This window comes from Haliotis rubra, unplaced genomic scaffold (assembly GCF_003918875.1).
Source record: "Haliotis rubra isolate DU_JTF1 unplaced genomic scaffold, ASM391887v1 Scf103, whole genome shotgun sequence".
NCBI lineage: Eukaryota > Metazoa > Mollusca > Gastropoda > Lepetellida > Haliotidae > Haliotis > Haliotis rubra.
In genome coordinates this window covers 167,932-192,502 of record NW_025764926.1, presented here as the reverse complement: position 1 = coordinate 192,502, position 24,571 = coordinate 167,932, and the positions used below count along the sequence as shown (strand labels likewise).

The window sequence follows — 24,571 nt, the reverse complement described above, 5'->3', positions numbered from 1 at the left end:
GAAGGTCACCTCAATACATAGCCATTTATTTCACAAGGATACAGACACCTTAATGTACACACCACTAACAAAAAGTGTAAAAGTTAGTAAAATGGGTACAATGCTACCAGTTAGATACGATATTTATCACATAGCATTCCATGAAGGAACAGTATTTTAAACAATATTTCTTCAATATCATGACAGAGAAGACAAAGAAAAGGCTTCATTAATAGTATCCCATTACCTCTTATATGGAGACTTCTATTGCTAGCAATCTAGCTGATGACAATAACCCTTATCATACACATACAGTGCGCCAGTCAGAACTAGTCCCTACATTTCTTTGAGAGGCATTTTAGAGTGAGTGAGTGAGTGAGTTTAGTTTTACACCACACACCGCAATATTCCAGCTATATGGTCTGTAAATAATCCAGTCTGGACCAGACAAGAGGCATTTTAGAAGTTGTAAAGATGAAGCAAAACCAAGTTCTATGGATAGTCAACTTCTTAATTGCAATGAGTGCGACATCGTGGTGTAGGTTCTAACACCATTATCTTGCTTGATAACGGTGTTAGTACCTACACCAAAACATTGCACTCTTTGCAATAAAGAAGTTGACTCTCCATAGAACTTGGTTTTCTTTAGTCTATACATCGTGGAATTATTCCAAATATTTTCTCTTTACATGTATACACATTAATGTCATGTCTGTCTTCACATACAAAATTCCATAAAAGTTGACAGAACTACTTTTACTTTTTACATTTGAGGTGAATAAATGCCAAAGGATAAGAAGAATCTTATAACAGAAATTCACTTCATGAAATGTAGGCCAAGGATGCTATAATAGTCTTTACTGGGGTATAAAGTGATATCATCACATCAGCCTCCACCATTAAAGGGCTTTATGAGCACTCACGTGGAACATAGGTAATAAAATTCTTATAAAGAACATTTTTGTTGATTTTATCAAGTGTTCAAGTTTGTCTTATGTGAAACACTTGGCTGCTTAAGTATGATAAGTTAACTGAAAAAATATGAAAATAAAATAAAAATATGTCTTAGGTCATTGTCTGGACAAAATGAAAAATGTATTATGAAAAATAAGAATAAATAAGTTTACATGGTTCAACGTCGAGCAAAAATTACAAAACAGATATTATTGTAAATAAATATTACTCTTTCAACTCTGTCACTATCATAGAAAATGATAATTCCTTGCATTGATATGAAGAGGGTGTGATTTGAATTTGATTTGAATCTTTTATATTAATGAAAAAACTACTAAAATCTGTTCCTCTTTCACTACCATTCTGGGTTTTTATTCACTGAAAATGTTATCCCCACTCCTACAGATGATTCCGACTGTGAAGTAAAACAAAATATCGTCTCAGTCAATCTCGTGTCATTTGACTTAAAAAGGCAAAACCAATTTCATTGATTGTTTGACACGTTTTCTATATTTGTTCCAGGAAATATTTTGCATGAGGTAAAAAGATGTGAGCAGTGAGACGTTTGTGAAGGAATTGTGCGTTATTTTGAACATTACTAACTAGTATTTGACTGACATCTCTGCTCATTGACATAAAAAAGTCAGATACCGTACTTGGTACTGGCACATACCATATAGGGAATTTACAATCAAAGATCATTATATTTGTGATTGTTGCATTTGGACAAATAAGCAGAAGAATCTGACAGAAGTAAGGGAAGAAACTCTGATGTTTTGGTGCTTTAAACCCTTAGGCTACCTTGATCTTTACTAAAACAAGAATTCTGGACAATATTTTTGAAAATAAGTAATTATAACTTACTAAGTATAAAACTGGGCTAACCTTATTGTGATAAAATGCAGTTTTCTGAAACAAGAATGGGGTTTGCACTTAATAAGATGAGTGAAGATACATGTACAGTCACTCAAATGGAATATAAACTGCAGTTCCCACACCCATCGGAGACCATATATGGCCGACACACTAGAGTACAGTACATCAACATCATGATAACCGGCCTGATCGCATTAACAAACATACCTCTATGTCAACAACAACTGAGTATCTTCTATCCACAGAAAGTTTGTATAGACCTGTCACAAATAAACCAACATGCATGAATTGATCACTTCACTGAATACACACAAGAAACTGATATGCTTTGGGGGCATTCAGGCATACAGGCATACAGACGTATGACTAGCACACAATACAAGTCCTACCCATGAGGCTGAGGGCATACATTCTGTACATCCTCTTCTTGACTGACTGTGCAGGACTGAGCTGTTCATTACAGGACAGAATAATACCCATCCTTGGAATTATGAGTTTTATCTGCCAATGGATTACCTGAACACAGCAGTTTATCCCCTGTAGACATATTTCCACGAACCTAACACCCATCCACATGCATCAACATCATACAGGCTATGCATACTTTCATACTTTCACATGCATACGACTCTCATGCATGACTCATCTCACACACACACACACACACACACACACACACACACACACACACACACACACACACGAACTAGCTGGTACTAAAATACTACTCCCCTAACACACAGATATGGTATTTTGCATGTACACACATCGACACATGCACACACTATGCCTGCCTTCAGAGGCAAACATCATCTCTCATGTCTTGAAATACTCTTAAAGCCATCCTTGATATGTACCGGTCTATTGCTACAGATAAACTCTGCCTTACCATCACACATCTTAGACAAAGCATGGATGGCCCAATCTCTACGATAACTTGGGTAAAAACAGTTGTAACAATGACATGAGCTTACAAACACATCGCCCATCCCAATAAGTCCATGTAAAAAATCTACAGCTGATACAGCTGGGAACAGCTGGATGATCGTGATCATCCTTTGTAAGTTACAAGCATTCCATATAAAACAAAAGACTAACAGGAGGAGAGTAAAATATCTTCTTGGCTATGGTGACAAGTTGTCTTGTTCTTGGTGTCTTCTAGTCCAATGATTCACATGACAACGACACACATGAAAACAATATACACACAATGGTCAATGGTATGAATCAAGCATGCACAGTAGAGTGTCTACAATTATCTAGGTTACCATGGTTACGATACAGACAAAATTAAAATGTTCTGGTTCTCATTACCAGACTTTCCTTATTTTTCATGCCAGGAATGCAGGCAATCTGTCTTACCATACTTAATTACTTTCAACTATCCTTTCATTAAAAATAAAAATATTTGATGTTTATTACTCATGTGTGAAATCTGAGGTTTGAAGAAATGGAAAGCACATAATTCAAAAGGATATATTTTCGTCTGTAACAGGAACCAGAACATCTTTAATAACCTATTACTCCTAGAACTACACAGTCGATTCCATGCCTAAATTGACACTGGAGCCACTACTGATGGATGGCATCGACGAATAAACACTATCAGCGCCACCTACAGTAGGGTTGTGACTTAATGATGTGGTTTCAATAAAAATGTCTGGATTGGAGGGCATAGTCTGAAAGTACTTCCTAAACACAAAATTATGATCCGATTCATTTAATGACACACTGTCAAATGGATGTTCTTTTGGTTCCAGAAAATCAAGATGGCTACTGACTGGCTCGGATGGTGACTTGACACACTGTCTTCTCAGCTCATCTCTTGTTTTTCCTCTTTGCCATAAGACTATGGCCAAGATTATAAAAAATATTGCAATTATTATACACGGCAGGACTATTGCCAGTTGGGTATTTGTGGGCAGCGGGTCTGATGTGGAATCTTTGCTGCACACATTAAGATCAGAGTCTTCTAACATTTTTATTTGAATATTTGCTAGCGAGGATGGTGAGTGGCACTTCTCCAGCGTGCACTGATCCCGGTACAGTGCATCTCGATGGCAGGTTCTGAGATCAGACCCGTGACCTTCAAGCCACAGTTTGAGTGCTTTCACATAACAATCACAATGCCAGGAGTTTTTATGCAAATGTAACAACACATCCTTTTGAAGTGAAGTGAACACCTCTCCTGGAACATTCTTCAGTTTATTCAGAGATATGTCTAGCTCATTAAGATTTTGTAAATTGTCAAACTGATTCTTTTCAATCCTCTCCAACTGACAGTTTGACAGATTAAGACTCTTCAGTCTGTACAATCCCTCAAAGGCAAATTTGGGAAGAGTTCGGAGTGGATTTCCTGCCATATTTAACAGTTCCAACTGTGGAGCAGTTGGTCGTAAGAAGTTGTTCTGAATCTCAACAAGCATATTATAGGAGAGGTCAATGACACGGCGTTGAAGTATTTAAAGGTCTCCAAGGTAACCTTGGTGATCTGGTTGCGTGACAGCTGCAAGGTGTCTAGTGTTATTCCTGAGAATTGTGAGTCTGTGAGGGTGGTGATCTGATTGCTGTCCAGGTACAGGTGCTGCAGCGAGGGCAGGTTCCGGAACTCCTCTGATGCAGGGAGCTCTTGGATCTGGTTTTGGCCAAGGTTAAGGACGCGTATGCTCCTCACAATGCTGAACATATCACTAGCGATATTGATCAACAAACAGTGTCGCAGGCTTAGATGCTGAAGGTTCTGAAGTCCTTGAAACACGTAGCCACGCAGGCTCTGAAGCCTATTACCATCAAGACGAAGGTAGACTAGTTGTTCTTGGGAACTGAAGGCACCAGTGTGAAGGTCACTTATAGCATTGTAGCTTAGGTCTAGTATTTTTAAATTGTGTAATGATTGTAGAGCACTTGCTACATTTGCAATATTATTGTGTGAGAGGTTGAGGACTTGGAGACCTGCAAGACCATTGAATGCACCTTTCCTGATTGTGGCAATGTAATTAGAGCTAATATCCAAAGCCGACAGATTTGTTAGGTTCTGGAAACTGCCATCTTGGATGTTTTGCAACCTGCAATTAGTGATGGACAAATTGGTCAGGGGTACCTCCACATCGGCCAGAAGGTCAGACGCTTGCAATGTGCGGATATTACTGGATGACACCGCAAGAGATTTGAAGTCCACACTCAGGCCTCTCATAATGGTTTGCAAGATTCCACCACGGCAAACAGCCTTCCATCCATCTCCAGTATGGTCACACTTGCAATTTGTTGGGCACGCCTGTGACCTTACCAAGGTCAGGAAGACCAAGGTGAAGGCCACAATCAAGACAGGAAGCGACCTTGACATGTCTGCGATCACCTCCTGTAAAGAGAACAAAATGTTGAAAAGTTGTGTCAGCAAGTTATAGATAACAAAAACATATTTTCAGCTGTTCAAGATGTCATCAGGGACACTTAGAAGTTGCTGTTAATGCAAATGTTCAAATATTTGCATGCGTTAATCCTCAAAATCCAAATGATTTGAATAAAATATGTCATCACAAGAACAAACATACATACAGATAAGTGTAAAGAGTCTTTTGAAATTTGAAAGAATTTAAAAGCATCATCAAAATGGAAATTTACTTTTAAAAAACAGTTTGAAAAAGGACAACATAGATCAAGTCCCACTTGACTTGAAACATACACCACCCTTCAATACATTTTGAACAACTTGTCTGAGTTATAGACACACAGATTTTTCAACATGGCTGCCGACGCTTGCACCAATCCAGCTGCACTGCAGCAGTACATAAATACCACCAGTGTATCACACATTTAACATGTGTGTAAAGAGATAATTGTGAGAACATGTATAAGAAGTTAGACCTTTAAAAAATATTAACATGCACTTTCTGTGTCTAAAGGCTACTGGTCGACTGCATGTTATCCGACACAGTCATGCCCTACACTCCAATGCTTAAGAAGCTAGGCACCCATGTATTTTAAGGTCATGTTCAACCTGTCGAGAGTAGTAGATGAAACGGATAAAATGTCAATACTAGTGAATGTTATCAACATTCCTTGGGTGAGAATAAGCCCTAATGACAATATTAGTTGTGATAACCTCACGTTATCTCCAGGTACCATGTCTTTCACTTTGTGATAACTACACAAGTATACAATGTTATCATTACGCAAGGAGAGCAAACCATGTACATAAAGAACAATGTATTACAAACTATCAAAACTTCAATGGCACATTGGATAGTATTGTCAAGGGATTTACAAGCTTTGTTTACTGCAAACTGATCATCTTGGTCAATCTTGGTTTCATCAGTTGGTTAAATAGTCTGACATAAGCCTGAAATTTATATCATAAAAACAGTACCGATAAAAATTGTTTAATTAATTTCGGTATTGGAGTGTGAATGCCTGCATCATATTATTTTCCTTCCATCAAACATTTTCTGTAAAATTATCATCCTAAATACAGGCTTTTCTGTAAAGCTATCGCCCTCAATACAGGCTTTTCTGTAAAGCTATCGTCCTCAATACAGGCTTTTCTGTAAAGCTATTGTCCTCAAAACAGACTTTTCTGTAAAGCTATCGTCCTCAAAACAGGCTTTTCTGTAAAGCTATCGTCCTCAATACAGGCTTTTCTGTAAAGCTATTGTCCTCAATACAGGCTTTTCTGTAAAGCTATTGTCCTCAATACAGGCTTTTCTGTAAAGCTATCGTCCTCAATACAGGCTTTTCTGTAAAGCTATCGTCCTCAATACAGGCTTTTCTGTAAAGCTATCGTCCTCAATACAGGCTTTTCTGTAAAGCTATCGTCCTCAAAACAGGAAGTCAGGCTCAGCAGTTCCCTTCTGAATGGTGCTCCTTTTCAGTATAAAGGTGTTTTTTGCACAGTCTAATTTATAAATTTCATAAAAGCATAAGTCTCTGGTGGGGATAGGCATGGCTTGTGCCACTGTTTTGTGACAGTTCAGCCTATATTCATTTCCTTCCCATCAAGCAGCTTATACTCACTCCATTCTCAGCTCAATTCCTAAATTTTAGGAACTTACTTGTGTAATATTGGAGGATTCTGTTGCAGAATCATGTATATTTAACACTTTGCAATATTAATTGTTTGATTGGTATTCTAGAAGTTGGTGACTCAAAAATGAAACATACACCTTTATGGATGACAACTTCTTACCTATTGCATGGAGCTCTTTCACCTTTGCAATATTACACTACAGAACTGCATGTCTGTCTAGTGACAAACAAAAGATATTATCAGCACTTTGATCAAGACATTTGAAAATGCCAGCTCAATAAACTAAAAATGTCTGCATTGACGCGTCAAATTCAATGAGCTTACCTAGAAGCAGAGCCCCTGGACACTGTAGGCCCTCTCGACTTGATCAGTCGTCTAGCATACTGTGGAGGTCTCCCCACAAGAGGCAGATAGTGCTTCTATTGTAAGCCCCTGTACTACATGGTGATAGTGTTAGACTTTCACCCATCTCTAGTCACAGTTACATCACCTGCTTACCTACTAGAACAATGTTCAATCGCGTGTTATCCAACAGGACCAGAAGTCATAAATCACAATAACAATGTCAACATACAAGCTACATAACTGGTCACTTCTAACAGGACATTTCTATTTCACATCTCATCACGACATAACATATTTATCCAGCATGATACTTGACAAGGCATTGTCACCTTGACCTCTCGCTGACCTTCAAGAAGGCAAGTCTTGACCATTCAGCCCTCCCAACAATAAATACCCTATAGTTTGGGGCAACAATTATCGGGGTACTTCCTCCTCACATACATATCACCTGGCCCCTACTCAATGGTTTATTGCACCTCTATAAATCCCAAGGTTCCCTGACAAGATGGGATATCAATGAATGGTAACAGTCCCTGAGACTCTGAAACCACCAATTACGCTGAAGGGGTCATTGTTGGCAAAGGTACTACAGATGTGTACCCCAGATACATTTCTGTATATAGAAATGTACCCTAGCCAAAATCAGAATATAGAAATGTACCCGGTACCCTAAACGGCGGACGAGTCCATATTCCACAATCCAAAACGGAAACCATATGTAGCTGTTCCTGTTCAACTGACTGCGAGTGTTATTGTGCATCGCGAAATATTTGTTAGTGTGTATGCTCGTTTCTTATAAAAAGCAATCAACTGTATGTAATACAACAGTATGATAGTTCCGATCAAGAAAACGACACAGTGCGGAATGGAATCATCCTAGGGTACGTTTCTGTATTCTGATTTTGGCTAGTGTACATGTCTGTACACAGAAACGCACCTGGGGTACACATCTGTAGTACCTGTTCCGACAACGACCCCTTCAGTACCAGTTACAACCTATCACAAGCCTAGTCAGCTTCCCACTTTATGTTCAAATCATTACATTCTTCTGCCACATACAGTTATAGATAAGAGGTCATATGGCCTTCAGCCTCTCATCTGTTGAATGTGGAAGACTGAGCTCCATAATCAGGACAGCCTTATCAAATCTCCTAAATACATAATAGTTTCTTTCTGCATATGAGGTCTTCCTCAAATTGAGAGAGCATGAGCAATGAATTTCTTTGGGGGAAATTAACAGTTTGAAAAGTATGTAACAGTAATGAAATTCCCGACATGTTTTCTGACTATAGCAACAAAGTATCCTTTTCAGAATCAAGTGTTTGGTTTTTGTTTACATAAAGACAGTAATTGACCCCACCAGGGCAAGTTGTCTATCCTTACACTGTCTCAAATTTGACAGGCCTTGTAGAAATAAAGGCAGCTGAATGACCAGGTGGTGATTAGGTTCCACTACACTTGATCAAATACATCAGATCAGCTTCCAGCCTTGAAAGAATAAAGTGGGTGTGCAGTGAGATACCTTTCAGATGTGAGTTGATGACATTTCACAACATTTGTGTGTCTTTCACATGTATATATACATCTAATAATTAAAACTGACTCCACTGTTTAGTACTTGGTCCTCTTTTAACACCATCCCTTCAGCTGAATGTGTCCACTGATATTTTAAGAGCTGTGGATGATGTGTTTGGCCTCCTGAACTTGTTAATGTAGCCTTAGTAGCCAAATATTGAGATCTTATTATAGTTGTGAGGTCACGCTGCGCACACATGCACATGTAATTGCAGGTCTCCACAAAAGTTTATGTGAAAATATTGGCTGCTTGTAGCCTTTAGGTATTGGCTTTCCCTGCATAGGATCATCCTCTGTATTTCCTGGGCTCAGTTTGGTAAGCCTATACTTACTAACCTGAACCCATTACTGTGTCTCTTCCAATCTCAAATTACCTGCACTAAATTTTCCTTAAGGTTTTACCAACCACTCAGCCAAAGCAACCGAAGAACATAAGAAGGGTTGGATTTACAATCGCTGGTTTTAATGGACATGAAAATACCCTTTTTCAGGGTTTTCTCTTGAGTGTCAATTTGCATGTTGAATTACCTGCAAATGCTATCATAATCAATGGCATTGGTGGTCATATTGTTGATATCACCCTTCCAACATGGAAAATGGCTTGTTGACTCACATTTTGATTGGTCCAATAGATTTAGCATTGTAGTAAATCAGGTTGGCTGATGGGAAATCATGGGCGGGTAATTTGAGATTGCATGAACTCAGTGAATGGACACTAGAACTGGGGTTAATGACGGTTACCAGAAATGAGAGCCCTAGAGATGTATCAAAGATGTTACATGATACGCTGGTCCCATATCAGTCCAACTACAATCCTTGATTGGTCTGCACTGTAACTAACATATCTAGTGGTAAACATTAGCTTAATCTTGTGACTCACATCACTCTCTACCAACTTTTCAAAAAAGCACTACTCTTGGCAAGTTCACCAAACATTACTGGCCCCAACATTTGTTCTATGTCTCAATGTCATGAATCTGTTCATTGCATAAAATATGCAACTTTGTTAAGTCAAAAATGACTTAGCAGAACTCATAACAGAAAAAGCAATATTCATAAAGAAATATTGTCTCTACACAGTGAGTGAGTGAGTTAAGTTCAACTCTGCTTCGAATAGTATTTCTATTTCAGGGGTTGTATGTTTATCTAACCTATATATCCTTTTAAGGACATATCAGAACTTTTGTAATGGCAACAAATTCCTGGGCTCACAAGCAGCAATGACAGTTTGCGCTGTTAATCTTTTATTGTTAAGGAAACATTCATCTTGGTTGTCACAGATGACACGTGACCCGCCACTTGAAAAAGAATACGACTCTTGGACCATACCATGTGACATGTCAGGAAGTTGTCAAGTCTCTGTGACTCTCTGATAAGTCACATGACCAACGTGGTGTAACATCCCGTCAAGCGAATAATAATGGGGAATAATTCATGGGAATTCATAGAACAAACCAAATAGCTAACATTCTAAACAGAAACGACCGACAGGGTATGTGAGAAAAATTATTCATAATGTAGAGTCTCAAGCAAGGCGTGATATCATCTGCTTACTAATGGTAACTGAGCCAGTGTTTCACTCATGAAATGTGACAAAATATATTGTCAGTTATCTGGCCATATGTGAAAACCTGCTGACAATGTATTGAGAAGCAGTCACTATCTCAATTACAGTGTTGTTTGTTTGTTGCTGAACTCCACACTCAGCTACATGGCGGCAGTCGGTAAATTATCAAGTCGCAACCAGACAATCCAGTGATCAACATCATGATCATCGATCTACACAATTTGGTTACGATGACATGTGTCAACCAAGCCAGCGAGCCTGAGCACCTGATCCTGTTTGTGGCCTCCTCACCAAACACTCACACTAAGAAGCATATGGTTCGGTCAAACCGGGCCCTTGTCTTCAAGAGTGCACCTAGCCTTCTAGTCTGTCTCACAGTCCCTGAACCACATTAATTTCCCTACTGCCAAGCCATCTCTGCAGTGCTAAAGCCCTAAATAAAGCAAGTCTAGATTTCCTCAGGTTCAGGTTCTGAATCTCGGGTCTCCCTAGGGCTCCTTTTCAATATAAATGGGCTTCTTTGTTACTATCAAAATTATATATATTCAGAGACTAAGCCTTAGTCTACTAGCCTTCATGCACCAGCAGATACCATGTACTCCCTACAGAGATGGCTGACTGCTGTTTGTCCTACATAACAGTATACTATGGTCCTGCATCAGATGACTTACACTCTTGATCATTGTTTTTTTAAGTGGCATTTCATCATGTTGATCTTGAGCGTCCTCAGCGCCCCACATGTAACCTGACACGCAGAGAACTAAACATTCACTCATGGGGAAGCTAATGCTGTGTTTCACGTGTAGATTCACGAGTGTGCTTCATTCCATCCTCTATCTAACATCGCATAGCAACAATTGGCTTAACAGAGTAAAAACAGAGACTGAAACACTTGAGTTGACAGCCTGGCTTACTTTTCATGACCAAGAATATTCACCTTATGGCTAAAAACTGGGCCCCTTTACTCTTATCAATGTTATGATGCACAAACCAGAGTATTAGGAGTAGGACATACCATCCACAAGGAACTAGGGCACATCAGCCACAAGGTATTAGGACAGAACAACCATGGCATACTAGGAAGTAAAAAACACAAAGTAGTATTCCAAATGTTTATTTAAGTTTGCGTTCAACATATATTTAGAGTTAGCTTGAATATCAACCATTCAATACTCCTTCACCAAACTTGGCAGACAGAATGGAATTTGGAATGTCAAATGGTTTTTGAGATCTGCACCTGAAATGAACACTTAGGTCTGCATGGTATTACCTGACAACCAAGTGATCAACAGCATGAGCATCGATCTATGCAATTTGGATATGATGACATGTGTCAACCAAGTAAGCCAATCTGACCACCCAATCCCAAGACCATTTCTAACCCGGATCTGGTGCTGACAGACCATCAAAATCGGGACAAACCAACTTGCTGCAAGTTCAAAACTACTTTAGTGCTACAACTGTTGTATATTAAGGTATGGGAGGTACGGTTACTTTATCGCTAAGATGATGAAGGCATGACTTTGGTACACAACACATAAAATAGAAGTGTTCTTATGAAACATACACTATTGATTTATTGCCTACCAGCATAATACCCATGAATATTTAACCAGATCCTCCAGTAATATCACATTCCTGGATTAACAAGCACAACCATAACACTGTCAAACGAGATAACAACAGAAGCATCATGGAGATCTAAAGTGCTGCTGTGCCACGCTCCGACTGGCTCACGTGTCATGTGCCTGAGCTGCCATCTTTCTGTCACCTGTCTCCCACACATCAGGCCTGCTGACTTGAAGCATATACTCCGTTCACATTGTTAGTAGATATCAGAATTATACATTCTACCCTATCACACAAATGACATAACACTACAAACTTGAAAGTGGAAATTTGACGTTCAACCAGATAAAAACTAGACATTCCTGCCATTGATATATCAGCAACTGTTTCATTCCTTCTTTATAACATTAGAGTCTTCTGACAACAAAGCCCCTTTATGCTTAAGTCTGATGGGCTTAACCAGACCAGCGGATCATAAACAGACAAAACTTCATCATAACCTACGTCACGAAGTGCCAAAAAAGACTGGAAAATCTACTCCTGAGTCACCTCCACATGACGTTGCTGGGAACAAACTAGACTAACCCTTAGTCTGTGATATATATATATAACTTTGATTGTAACAAATAAACCCATTTCAATTGAAAACGAGCCCCAGTGAGATGGGAAATTCAGAAGCTGAACCTGAAGAAATCTAGACTTGCTTCATTTAGGGTTTCAGCATTGCAGGAGGACTAGGCAGTAGGATAAAATAATGTGGTTCAGGGACTGTGAGACTGTCACAATATTCCACAAGCTGTTTAGTAGAGGTGTGAAGCTACTGCCATGATGACAATGTCAGCCAGGCTATAGAAGAAAACAACCTGTGATTGCACAAACAAATGATGATGGGTCATTAAGCCAAGCGTTGTTACTTGTTAAAGAATACAGATATATAATTGGCAGGTTTCCTTCTTGTACAAAGCCATGCAAGTTTCCTGCCGCCCTCCACAGGTAACATGATGTCATTTGCTTGTGATGTCACAGAACCTGGGGCTAAGGGGTAGCCTAGTGGTCAAAGCATTCGCTTGTCACATTGAAAGACCTGGGTTCGATTCCCCACATGGAAGACCTGGGTTCGATTCCCCACATGGGTTAAATGTGTGAAGCCCATTTCTGGTGTTCCCGGCCATGATATTGCTGGAATATTGTTAAAAGCGGCGACTAAACTCACTGACTCACTCACTGACTCACAATAGAACCTGAGAGTCATTTTAAAAATATATTGTCTGGCACAAATATTTCACCAAATTATATTTTTAGAATTTGAGACCCTTGTTACAAGTGATGTATTAGTGGGGTGAACAGTATCTTGTGAATACAAGCTGAATGTTTGCATACACAGGACACATACACAATGAGACTGAAGCTAAATGAGCTCATAAAATCACATATAACTATCTAGTCTGCCTCACAGTCCCTGAACCATATTATTTTCCTTTCCACCCATGCCTTTCTGTAATGCAAAATCCCTATATGAAGCAACAATGAAGCATGTAACTTTATAGAAAACAACTTCAACTAGAGTGATGTTTCAGTGAAGATTCTTATACTGTTATCCAGCTAAAAGCCTTTTTTCCCTTAATAAACTCTCAATAAAAACACAAAGAAATGTTGGCCTACCTAAGCTTTTTCAGCGGTAAACAGGTATGCTTTTTTGTTTGTTTCACAAGTTCGTCCCTCCTTGGGAAAACCAAGCACACAAACTCTCTCTCCATCTACATCTTCAGTGAAAAACATTTCTACCAGGATCAGGGATGACAAGTTTTCTCTAACAATTCTTTTGAACAATCCCACATAGATTTTCTTACCCAGAAACATGTCCGATTGCCGCCCTCTTCACACTTCTAAACATTCCCATGGCTCACTAATACTCTCACTGTCAACAAGGTTACCGTCTTATTGAAAATTTCTTCTTTTGAACATTTTTTTTCGTTGACAGTGTTTTCAAGTCATCCCTCAATTAGCAGGCATATGTTTTACAGGGCAAACAAGATCTGTAGTTCTCCCTGCCTAACAAACTCTGTTCCACTAAGTCCCCGGAATGTAACAGTCTAATATCTGTGTGAAGTAACAAAGTGTCCGGTAAACATGTTAACTTGGACATAGGTCCTAAGAACAAGTGTTTTCACAGTCTTCAGTGTGAAAATTAATTTATTAACCTAGACTTCTTTCTTTGAAGGCAGTAAATAAAATTATATGTAGTTAACTACAATTTAGGACAAACTGAGAGTTACAAAGAGGTCACATTGATAATAATCATTCGGACAATAACATGGAAACAGTGTTTGGCAGATTGTCCACAGTGTTAATGAGGTGTCACACTACTGTGCTTGCAACACGGTATATATGATATGAAACTGATGGGCTGGATTCGATCCCAGGTGGAGGCACCTAGGTTCAGGTCACCAAGGTTGATCAATAGGTACACAACAACACAATACATCTCCCACACTTTTTCTCCACACAATACATCCCCCAGACTTTCTGCACTAGTAGAACCGAGATGAAGTATTGTACCCTGATGCTGACACACGACCTGTCACAGTGACATAAATAAGCAATGACAAAGCTCAGGAGATGTCTACACTCCTGTTACAACCAGCCAGGGCTGACACCATCCACCTCATCACCATACATAACTCCAAGTGATTACTGATACCTAACACATTCCATTATCATGGTGAGTGACTGAGGATGGTTTTACGTGCTTTTTGCAATATTCCAGCAATATCACAGCAGGGACACCAGAAAATGGGCTTCCCACATTGTATCCATGTGGGGAATCGAACCCGGGTCTTCAGCGTGACGAGCAAACACTTTAACCACTAGGCTACCCCACCGCCCCTACATTATCATGGTGTACCACCGAGCACACTGTCTTAACATTACAAACAGTACACTGGTGCACGTTAATACCATGAAAATCTTGTTCTAGAGAGACATAGTAATTCATTGTAAAGTACAAAATCTAATCGCAAAAGTTGCAATCACTTATTGATACCTTACACACCTAAAGTCACGTGACTCACCATACTGCACTGGCTCTACTAAAACATCATTGGTGCACATCTAGTGCTATGAAATCAAGCTCTGGAAAGAGACACAGTGATTGATCGTAATGTACCCAGTACATCGCAATAACACCTGAGTTATTGATACTGTAACGCACCTGTTGTCATGTCGAACATTCCAGTCTTGAACTTCCCCAGAACAGTTCCATTAAATACCAGGACAATGCTGGTGTACAGAGTAGGCTGCTGGTACAGTGATAGACTAACGCTTGGTCTCCGAATACATACAATTTTGATAGAAACAAACAATTCCTTTTAAATTGAAAAGGAGTCCCTGTGAGATGGGAGATTCGAACTTGAAGAAATCTAGACTTGCTTCATTTAGGGCATTACAGAAAGGGGTTGGCAGAAGGGAAAATATAGCGGTTCAGTGACTGTGAGACTGTGCATACAGTGAGTGCAGGTGCACCTGATGAACGTCCTTCATGACAGCTTGTTTCCAGCCAGTCGAACTTGACACGTAGCAGTCACATGCCACCATGATCTTGTTACAACTGGTAGATCTTGTGATCTACTACAGCTCAGTACCTGTACCTGTACGCCAACATATGGGCAGGGAGCTAGCAGGGAGTGACACAGTTAAGGCTCATGACAGGAAACATGATCTACAACTGTGTATGGTACAAACAGACTATTGTAAGTGTGGGACTGTAATCAGTGTTAGAAATGACAAGATTGGAAACAGTCTATCCATTCCTTGTTTGTAATTAGTAAAAGGTTAAACTCTTTTTCCAGGTATTATCATACACAGAAGCCTGCAGTCTGCTGTTACCTGACAGTGAGTGAGTGAGTGAGTTTAGTTTTAAGCTGCTTTTAGCAATATTGCAGCAATATCACAGCGGGGGACACCAGAAATGGGCTTCACACATTGTATCCATGTGGGGAATCGAACCCAGGTCATTCGCGTGACAAGCGAACACTTCAACCACTAGGCTACCCCACCGCCCCTATGTTAACTGTGAACCAGTATCATGGCACCTGATGGACCCACAGATGCCAATTTCCACAAACCTTCTTTGAAATAAGCTGTCTTTTCTTTTACCACAATAACTTGATGATGTAGCAGCCAATGGTTTTGACAAGTCCAGATAATGCATGCACAAAATCATAAAGGTAACATATTGTTCATACACATGATTGTCCGTTTGTCTCAAACCTACTTAACATAAAATGGCCAATATACTACAGGCTGTAGGCTAGGTGATTCACACATATTAATGCCACATTCATATGATACATTGTATCACTGTTCAGTTCACTTCAAGCACTAATTGTGGCACTGGAAACTGATCATACTGTTTTATAAAAATGAACACTTAGGCAACGTTACCAACATATTCACCAGCATGTGGATTACTCAATAAATATCCACAAATTTGAAAATGTTTATCAACACAATAAAACACAAGAATCATCATTCATTTTCGAAACTTGAAATATCACAGAGGACAACATCACAGGCCTTTGTTATTCCTGAATCTGCCTGAAGGATGTGGAAAATACAACTACACCAAATTCAGACATATATTGCACAAACTTAATATTCAAGTCATGTGGTATCAATTTTACGAAACCAAAAGGCATTTCTTGTAAAATTGGGATTCAGAAAAGGGGTTTTAATCACATTGAAAATCCATTCATTACATATGGAAACAATCCACGGTGATCATTCTGACACATCACCTACCTGGAGTGAGGGCTGTCTTTAGTATGCATATTCACGGTGATTACTTCATTACTTTAATACTAGGGATGATGCCATTCAAGCACATCCACTAGTGTAGAATATCAGTAACAGGCCTGCGAATGCCTATTGGCTGACCAACTTTCATTACAGATACTACCACCCTGCCATCTTTTATACTGTAGCTACAAATACTATTCTTCTAAAGACATTGAGAGTAATACATATCTTTGTTTGAACACATATATAGGTGGGAATTCTTCAGCAATTACACTTTCATCTTTCTTGTTTTGTTAAAATTTGAGTTTTGTTGAGAAATGAATCTCTTATTGGTGCCCGGATAGGATGGTCATGTATTTGAATCTCAAATTCCCAGATAGCATTCAGACGTTGGACCAACATTGGCAATGGTTTTGCCAACATTGCCAACGTTGGGACAACGTCCGAATGCTATCTGGGTTCTTCCCTATTATGATGGTGATTTAGCAACAATACACCATTTTGAACTTTCCTTTAACATTAAATTGCCCAATATGACATAACTGGAAATCAACTTTTCAACAGATGCTAGAAACTTGGATGTGAAGCTAGACTCATCACTCAACATGACAAGCACATCTATAACCTCGTCAAAAAATGTGATTTTCACCTCCAAAACATAGGTAGCATATGCCACCTTCTCACAGAACAAACAGCTGCAGCATTGCATGTTGAGTCATTCTTGCCAGGATTGACTATTGTAATAGTCTGCTTGTAGGGGATCCAGTGTAACACAGTAAAAATATTACCAAGGTTATGCTAAAGTTTACCTCATTTTACCTACTACAAACCTGTGGTCTGTGTACTGTTGGGTGCCTCAGTATTACAGTAGTCCCCCAGAGGGCTGAAGACAAAGGTTTGATTCTCAGGTACAATACAACCTGTCTGCCCCATTCTATGTGCTCATTGCCAAAGTCAATACGACAGTCCCTGCGTTTCAGGCAGGAACGAGTCTATCTTTAACTCGTCTCTAACTACAAATCGCTGACACCACTACTAATTGGTGAGATCATCTACAGGACATGTCCATGTCAATGGCTGTAAAAAGTACTTGCACTTTCTCAACCTGCTCTGAAAACATCCCCTTCCTGGAGTCGTAAACCAGACGTGGTCATCCTTCTACCTTGGCATGTTCCTCCGTGGTCAGTGATGGTCACTTCGAGGCAATCATCCAGCAGGGAGAGGACAGAGCAAAGAGGACAAGCTCCGGGGATGTGCAGTATCCTAGCAACCACACATACCTGCCACCTCCATTGTACCCTGACACCAACCTGTGGGGACAGCAAGGTGCTTGGACAAGCACTGATTGGTGTCTCTTGCACTCCTAGGGGTGATAGGGCCATGTCTTTCATTTCAACCTTCAACCCTTAACTTAAGTCAGTTAAAACAGAATTATTATTCCATAGTTCAATGTCTGTTTATTACAGAACACAAAGTTTAAATTAGTGCACAAAATAAATACAAAACAATTTAAAGTTGTTTATTACCCTCACAGTAAAGTGTATTTGTGCTTGCCTTTAGGAAGGCTTTATTCCCTTTGTTAGAGGTTTTCCATATCCACAGAGGACAAACTACATAAAATGCCTCGGATCAATTAGCACTTGAAAAGTTAAAAGTTACTCTTACCTATAAGATTTTATAGCGGCATTTTTCACTTTTCTAATCTGTTATGGTTGAAGCAATTGTGGAAATTAGGGACACCTCATTCATTATAGAGGAAGTGGGTCATGTGGGGGCGGGAACATTGAACAATGGCACAGTAGTACTTGAAAAGGTTATCAATGCGAACATTACTTACAGACTGGTCATGTATTATAGGGAGGTGGGACATGGTCTTGCAAAAATGTGAAACTTATTGGAGGGCAGAAGACATGAAAAACAGAGTATGGTGGGGGAACAGCAAAATATGACTGCTTCAAATCTGAGGTAAAAAAACGACCCCCATCTGTTTTACAACTCCAGGAAGGGGATGTTAAGGGGGTTCAATCCCATTATGACTACACCCCAGTATGCACACATGTCCAGTAGACAGCAGCATTACCAGTCCGGCTCAGCTTGTATGGTAACCCTGTCATGAGGGGACGATTTCGTTAAGAGAGCAGGTTGAGGGAGTGCAAGTACTTTTAACAGTCATTGACACAATCTAAAGATAGATTTTGACCCAAACCAAACACACTATCCCCTATCCTAACTGACCAGGGTGTCATTGTCCAAAACAACCTTAGTGTTAAGTGTCTATGTTAAGTCAATGTTAAGGTATGGGAATTATGGTCACCTTAGCTCTAAGATCATTTTGTACAACGGCATCTGGTCCCTAACTGTTCAAACTAATATTTTTCATAGCGTGGCATTGGCCTCAGTTGAATCTGTATACGAAAGGCTTGAAATATTGTCACGTATTGACAAAGCAGGATTTTCTCTGGCATACATTCGGGAGATTGTCCTGTATTTCTGTCACTAGGTTCAGCCAGTTTGGGATAGTGTTGTATCTTTCTTCTCACATTAGACAAGAGAACATCTTAACATAGAGCTTAACTGCTACAACTCCAGGATCAAATGGTGACAGTAATTTGACATGCATGTACATGTTCATGATCCCTGCCCATCGTGTGGCTATAGACACAGATGTCTGACAGTGTGTATATTGTAGTATCAAGTTTTAATGCACACTTGGAGAGAATAAGGAACTGTCCACAAGTTGAGGCTTAGATTGCAATGTTGCCCAATATCTTCAGTAAGAAAACTGAGCAGGAAGTGGTGTGTTTACACTCCACTACAGACTGTGATGGCTTGTTAACATATTGTGTACAGGACAGTATGTCTGTTTAAAGATTACCATAGCAATGTACCACCAAAGGATTAACAAATTTCACCATACAATGTGAGCAACTACAGTTAAGAGTAGTGAAATAATTGAAGATTGGTCGCAATCGATCATATTTTCTCATAATCGAACATAATTTTGGAACACTTGTTTGCATTAACAATATTCTATGACAAGGTTGGTTTTGTCTGTTACATTTCATAAGCACTACAAGCTCGTTCCAAGTCATGATTGAATCTTAAAAACTCCAGGAAATTTATGTTCTTAACATATTTATCATTCTTTAAATATGTGAAATTTGCAAATGCATTTTGTGCAATGTGCAAAAAAAGAAAGAAGAGCACCATGTTTTTTCCCTATTTTTTGTGCATTAACAAACATAACAGGAAAATTTGATAAATGACACTAACAAATTATTTTTGATGATTGATCGGTTGTAATGAACCAACATCAATTATGAGATTTTAACCCATTCATAACACTAGTTAAGAGTCAAAACGTAGTTTTATTTTGAAATTTTTCAATCTTTGTTTACAAAGACATAATCTGAGCATCACAACATAGGACAAACATGTATCTTATAGTAACACAGACATTACTGATACAAAAATATAAATATATGATTACAAATTTACGTTGTATCACATGGACGATCCATATTTATAACAACAGTGTCATAATAACCACCTAGAGGTGAGATCAAGTGGTTGATGATGGCCATCTGTTGCACCACGGAACAACTCTGTACTTGCTATACTCCCTTAATCTAGGTTAAGTAGGTTTCAACAGGCTTATTCCGTAACTCCTATACAATCATTATGTAACATGTTTGACCACTTCCGAACAACTACATCTGACCTACTTTCACAAATCAATTATGACCTTGCTTGAATATCGCCACTGAATCAATTAGTCCGGTCATCAGGTGCAGTGAACCTGTCCAATTCACCAAGCTGTGCACTGAACCAAACAGTTTCTCGTCCTACAGCCTTGCTCTATTTCCTATCTTTCCTTTACAGATAGACTAACATCTAGTCTCTAAAATGAACATAATTTATAGAAAAAACAGTTCCTAAATTATAATTATAAAATATAATGAAAAGGAGCCCAGAGATTTTCTTCATTTCCAAAAACTGGGGCTATCTAGACTTGACACATATTCTAGACTTGCATGGGCTTTCTTGAATATATTTGTTTCAGGGTCTGTATGACAAACTACTTTACTGCCTGTCGTGTTTTCGTATTCGTTTAAGTATAGTTATCGATTGGTGACATGTGCGTGGGGTCGAACACCACATGTTTTATTTAAGTGCTGGTACAAGGAGGACCATGATGCATTTTGTCAAATAATTACGTAATGTCACAATATACTATTTGTAAACAACTAATTATAGATAAATAACACTGCCACCTGAAGCCCCTATGACCAATGTTTGAAATGTATGAGTTATCTGGGTGCCAAGTTTGTATTTGTTTTGCTTAAATAAACGAGCATTTAGGTAACTGCCCGTTGAAAGAAGTACCTTGACTGTCACTGCTTTCAATTTGTATTTAGTCACAGTTTATTCATCTCAATATTATTATCATTATTATATGGGTATTTATATAGCGCTATAGTCCATCCCACATGCATGCTCAAAGCGCATCTTATCTTAAGCAAAGGTTATCATGGTTAAGCCTCTAACCAAACTTGATATCTTACTGAAAATGTACACGTCTGAGTAAGTGAGTGAGTTGGGTTTTATGCAGCTTTTAGGAATATTCCAGAATATCATGGTGGGAGGACACCAGAAATGGGCTTCACACATTGTACCCATGTGGGGAATCAAACACAGGTCTTTGGCATGATGAGCAAACGCTTTAACCACTCGGCTACCCCACACTATGTCTGAACCAAGAGAAAAAGTAATACTTATACAACAGATATGTCAGAACATTTTATTGGTTGCAATGATGCACCACCCCATGTACAAAATCTTGTGCATAGTAAGACCATATTGAGCAATGCACCATAGTAAGACCATATTTAGCAATGCACCATAGTAAGACCACATTTAGCAATGCACCATAGTAAGACCACATTTAGCAATGCACCATAGCAATGCACCATAGTAAGACCACATTTAGCAATGCACCATAGTAAGACCACATTTAGCAATGCACCATAGTAAGACCACATTTAGCAATGCACCATAGTAAGACCACATTTAGCAATGCACCATAGTAAGACCACATTTAGCAATGCACCATAGTAAGACCACATTTAGCAATGCACCATAGTAAGACCACATTTAGCAATGCACCATAGTAAGACCACATTTAGCAATGCACCATAGTAAGACCACATTTAGCAATGCACCATAGTAAGACCACATTTAGCAATGCACCATAGTAAGATTGAGCATGCACCATTTAGACAATGCAATGCACCATAGTAAGACCACATTTAGCAATGCACCATAGTAAGACCACATTTAGCAATGCACCATAGCACCAAGAGACCACATTTAGCAATGCACCATAGTAAGACCACATTTAGCAATGCACCATAGTAAAGACAATGCACCATAGTAAGACCACATTTAGCAATGCACCATAGTAAGACCACATTTAGCAATGCACCATAGTGCAAGAGACCACATTTAGCAATGCACCATAGTAGTAAGACCACATTTAGCAATGCAATGCACCACATTTAGTAAGACCACATTTAGCAATGCACCATAGTAAGACCACATTTAGCAATGCACCATAGTAAGACCACATTTAGCAATGCACCATAGTAAGACCACATTTAGCAATGCACCATAGTAAGACCACATTTAGCAATGCACCATAGTAAGACCACATTTAGCAATGCACCATAGTAAGACCACATTTAGCAATGCACCATAGTAAGACCACATTTAGCAATGCACCATAGTAAGACCACATTTAGCAATGCACCATAGTAAGACCATATTGAGCAATGCACCATCAGTATGTCAACTGTCAGTGACCGTATGAATGCAATGAATGTTTCCATTGTTGTTTGAGAGCGTGTTCTACAGCACAGTAGTAATACAACTCTCACTAACCTGAACTGAGGTTACCAAAGGTCTGGTCTTCTTAGACTGACGTGCTACTTACAATTGTACAGAGACATGACCTTGTATACCTGAATGGAAAACTCTGTCAAACCCGTTGTAGCCATGCTGTTGAATATGTACCACAGTCAGATTCACATTTCTTCTGTGTCCTTCATTTCAGTTGTAAATCATATTCCTTCAGCAGAGATTCACCTTGTATACATTCAAGTTATCAGTCAACAATAACTATTATTCTTACCAAGAATCTTAACAAATATAAGTATGGAATGACACTTTCAAAATGTGTCTATAGATCTGTAAAACTACTCAAGTGAATGCCGCATCAGCTATTTGTGGCGATAAAACCATTTAAGAGGTGAAGCAAAATTCTCAAGCACGACGTTAAACCCAATTTCACCTCACCTCTATATGTGGAATATGGATTAAATTCACATGTAACCTGGTTTTACAAGCATGGCACACTTGTCGGACACTCGTTGCTAAACTCAATAGCAAGATGTGCCACATGTGTAAGTTTTATACAATCACAAAACATGTTAGGAGGATGACTTTCTGGGCACTGGTGTATACAAAGACCACAGAATGGTTTTTACATTGTCATCACATCCATGTTTAGGATATCTAGTGCTCAAACATTTGATAAATATAATTCAAACTGGCACAAGTTCAGACTTGTCTAAGCATCCCCCATGCCGAAGACCCGATCCCACATGGGTACAATGTGTGAAGCCCATTTCTGGTGTCCACCGCTGATATTGCTGGAATATTGCTAAAAGTGGCATAAACTAAACTCACTCACTCTAAGCATCCCCACCCCCAACTAATACACGGACTCAACACATACAAACACACTAACACTGACACACTCAGACGCTAAAACACTCTACCCAGGTCAAACAGAAATACGAGGATCTTTGTAAAGTATCACAAGAGTAGTCAAATTTCAACATGTGATACAGGACATGTCATAAAATGTCTCCCCCTAATCTTAGGGTTTCTTCAGAGTAATGCAACAGTGCATGTGTGAAGCAAGTCAGCTGGTTCAAGTAGTTTCATCAATATTGATCCTAATGCAATAAGCTGATCACATAATGTGTTACACACCTGGGCAATAAAACACTCTTCTCCTACACCTGGATACATGTGCTCATTTACATGTTCATCCCCAATAGCAAACACACTGGACCTCAATGTACATACAACCTGCTGCGAATTTCTATATCATTATAAAATGAGAGACATGCAAATTTGTACAGTGACTCTATGACTTATCAAATTTTGGTAGTAATAAACTTTGTAATTGGTCCCTTTGTCCAACTGAGACATGAATATATATTATGTGTGTGTGTGTTATTATATACTATACATGTAATACATTCAGCAATATCATAGACAATAAGCAAGTAGTAAACATATTTTTGAGGGATGGAATTATACCTTCTAGAACAGCCAGTTAGTTGCCCCTTTACGTAGCAGTTTATCTGTGAAATGCTGACAAATATGTCATGAAAAAACACCTTATTCTTTGGCAAGAGATGCATCACGTACATGGAGTAAAACCTAAATTTAGGATAAAAGTGGAACCAAAATTCTTTCAAAAATTCAAGGCATTAGTTATTGTAGCTTATATTATTTCAAGAACAGACCCGTGAAGATCCGGGTTAGAATGGATCTTCAGTAACCCATGCTTGTCGTAAGAGGCGACTACAGGATCAGGTGGTCAGACTCGCTGACTTAGTTGACACATGTCATCGTATCCCAATTGCTTAGATCGATGCTCATGCTGTTGATCACTGGACTGTCTGGTCCAGACTCGATTATTTACAGACCGCCGCCATGTAGCTGGAATGTTGCTGAGTGCGGCGTAAAACTAAACTCACTCACACTCACTATTTCAAGAACATTTAATGTGATCAAAAACAGAAGGAAATGTC

At 39.1% G+C, this 24,571-nt stretch overlaps 1 protein-coding gene and 2 long non-coding RNA genes across 6 annotated transcripts in view; 1 reads left to right on the top strand and 2 right to left on the bottom strand.

Moving 5' to 3' along the window:
- Positions 1–545: 545 nt before the first annotated feature.
- Positions 546–24,528, bottom strand: LOC124271886. The gene is made up of 3 exons (XR_006897168.1): positions 24,514–24,528; positions 7,513–7,523; positions 546–2,420 (listed from the first exon to the last, which is right to left on the bottom strand). It is a non-coding gene; the product is annotated as an uncharacterized LOC124271886 (long non-coding RNA).
- LOC124271890 lies at positions 648–20,046 on the top strand. Its single transcript, XR_006897174.1, has 3 exons — positions 648–753; positions 17,546–17,552; positions 20,034–20,046. It is a non-coding gene; the product is annotated as an uncharacterized LOC124271890 (long non-coding RNA).
- LOC124271846 (chondroadherin-like) overlaps positions 4,035–24,571 on the bottom strand; it is a 31,326-nt gene continuing 10,789 nt past the window's right edge. For 3 of the 4 annotated variants that reach the window (XM_046707000.1, XM_046707008.1, XM_046707024.1), the window contains exon 2: positions 4,035–5,167. In XM_046707000.1, coding sequence (XP_046562956.1) covers positions 4,175–5,152 — 978 coding nt within the window. In that variant the 5' untranslated portion in view covers positions 5,153–5,167 and the 3' untranslated portion in view covers positions 4,035–4,174. Of the gene's footprint in view, positions 5,168–12,204; positions 12,289–24,571 lie in introns of those variants that run through there. The other variant, XM_046707016.1, reaches the window with a different exon arrangement.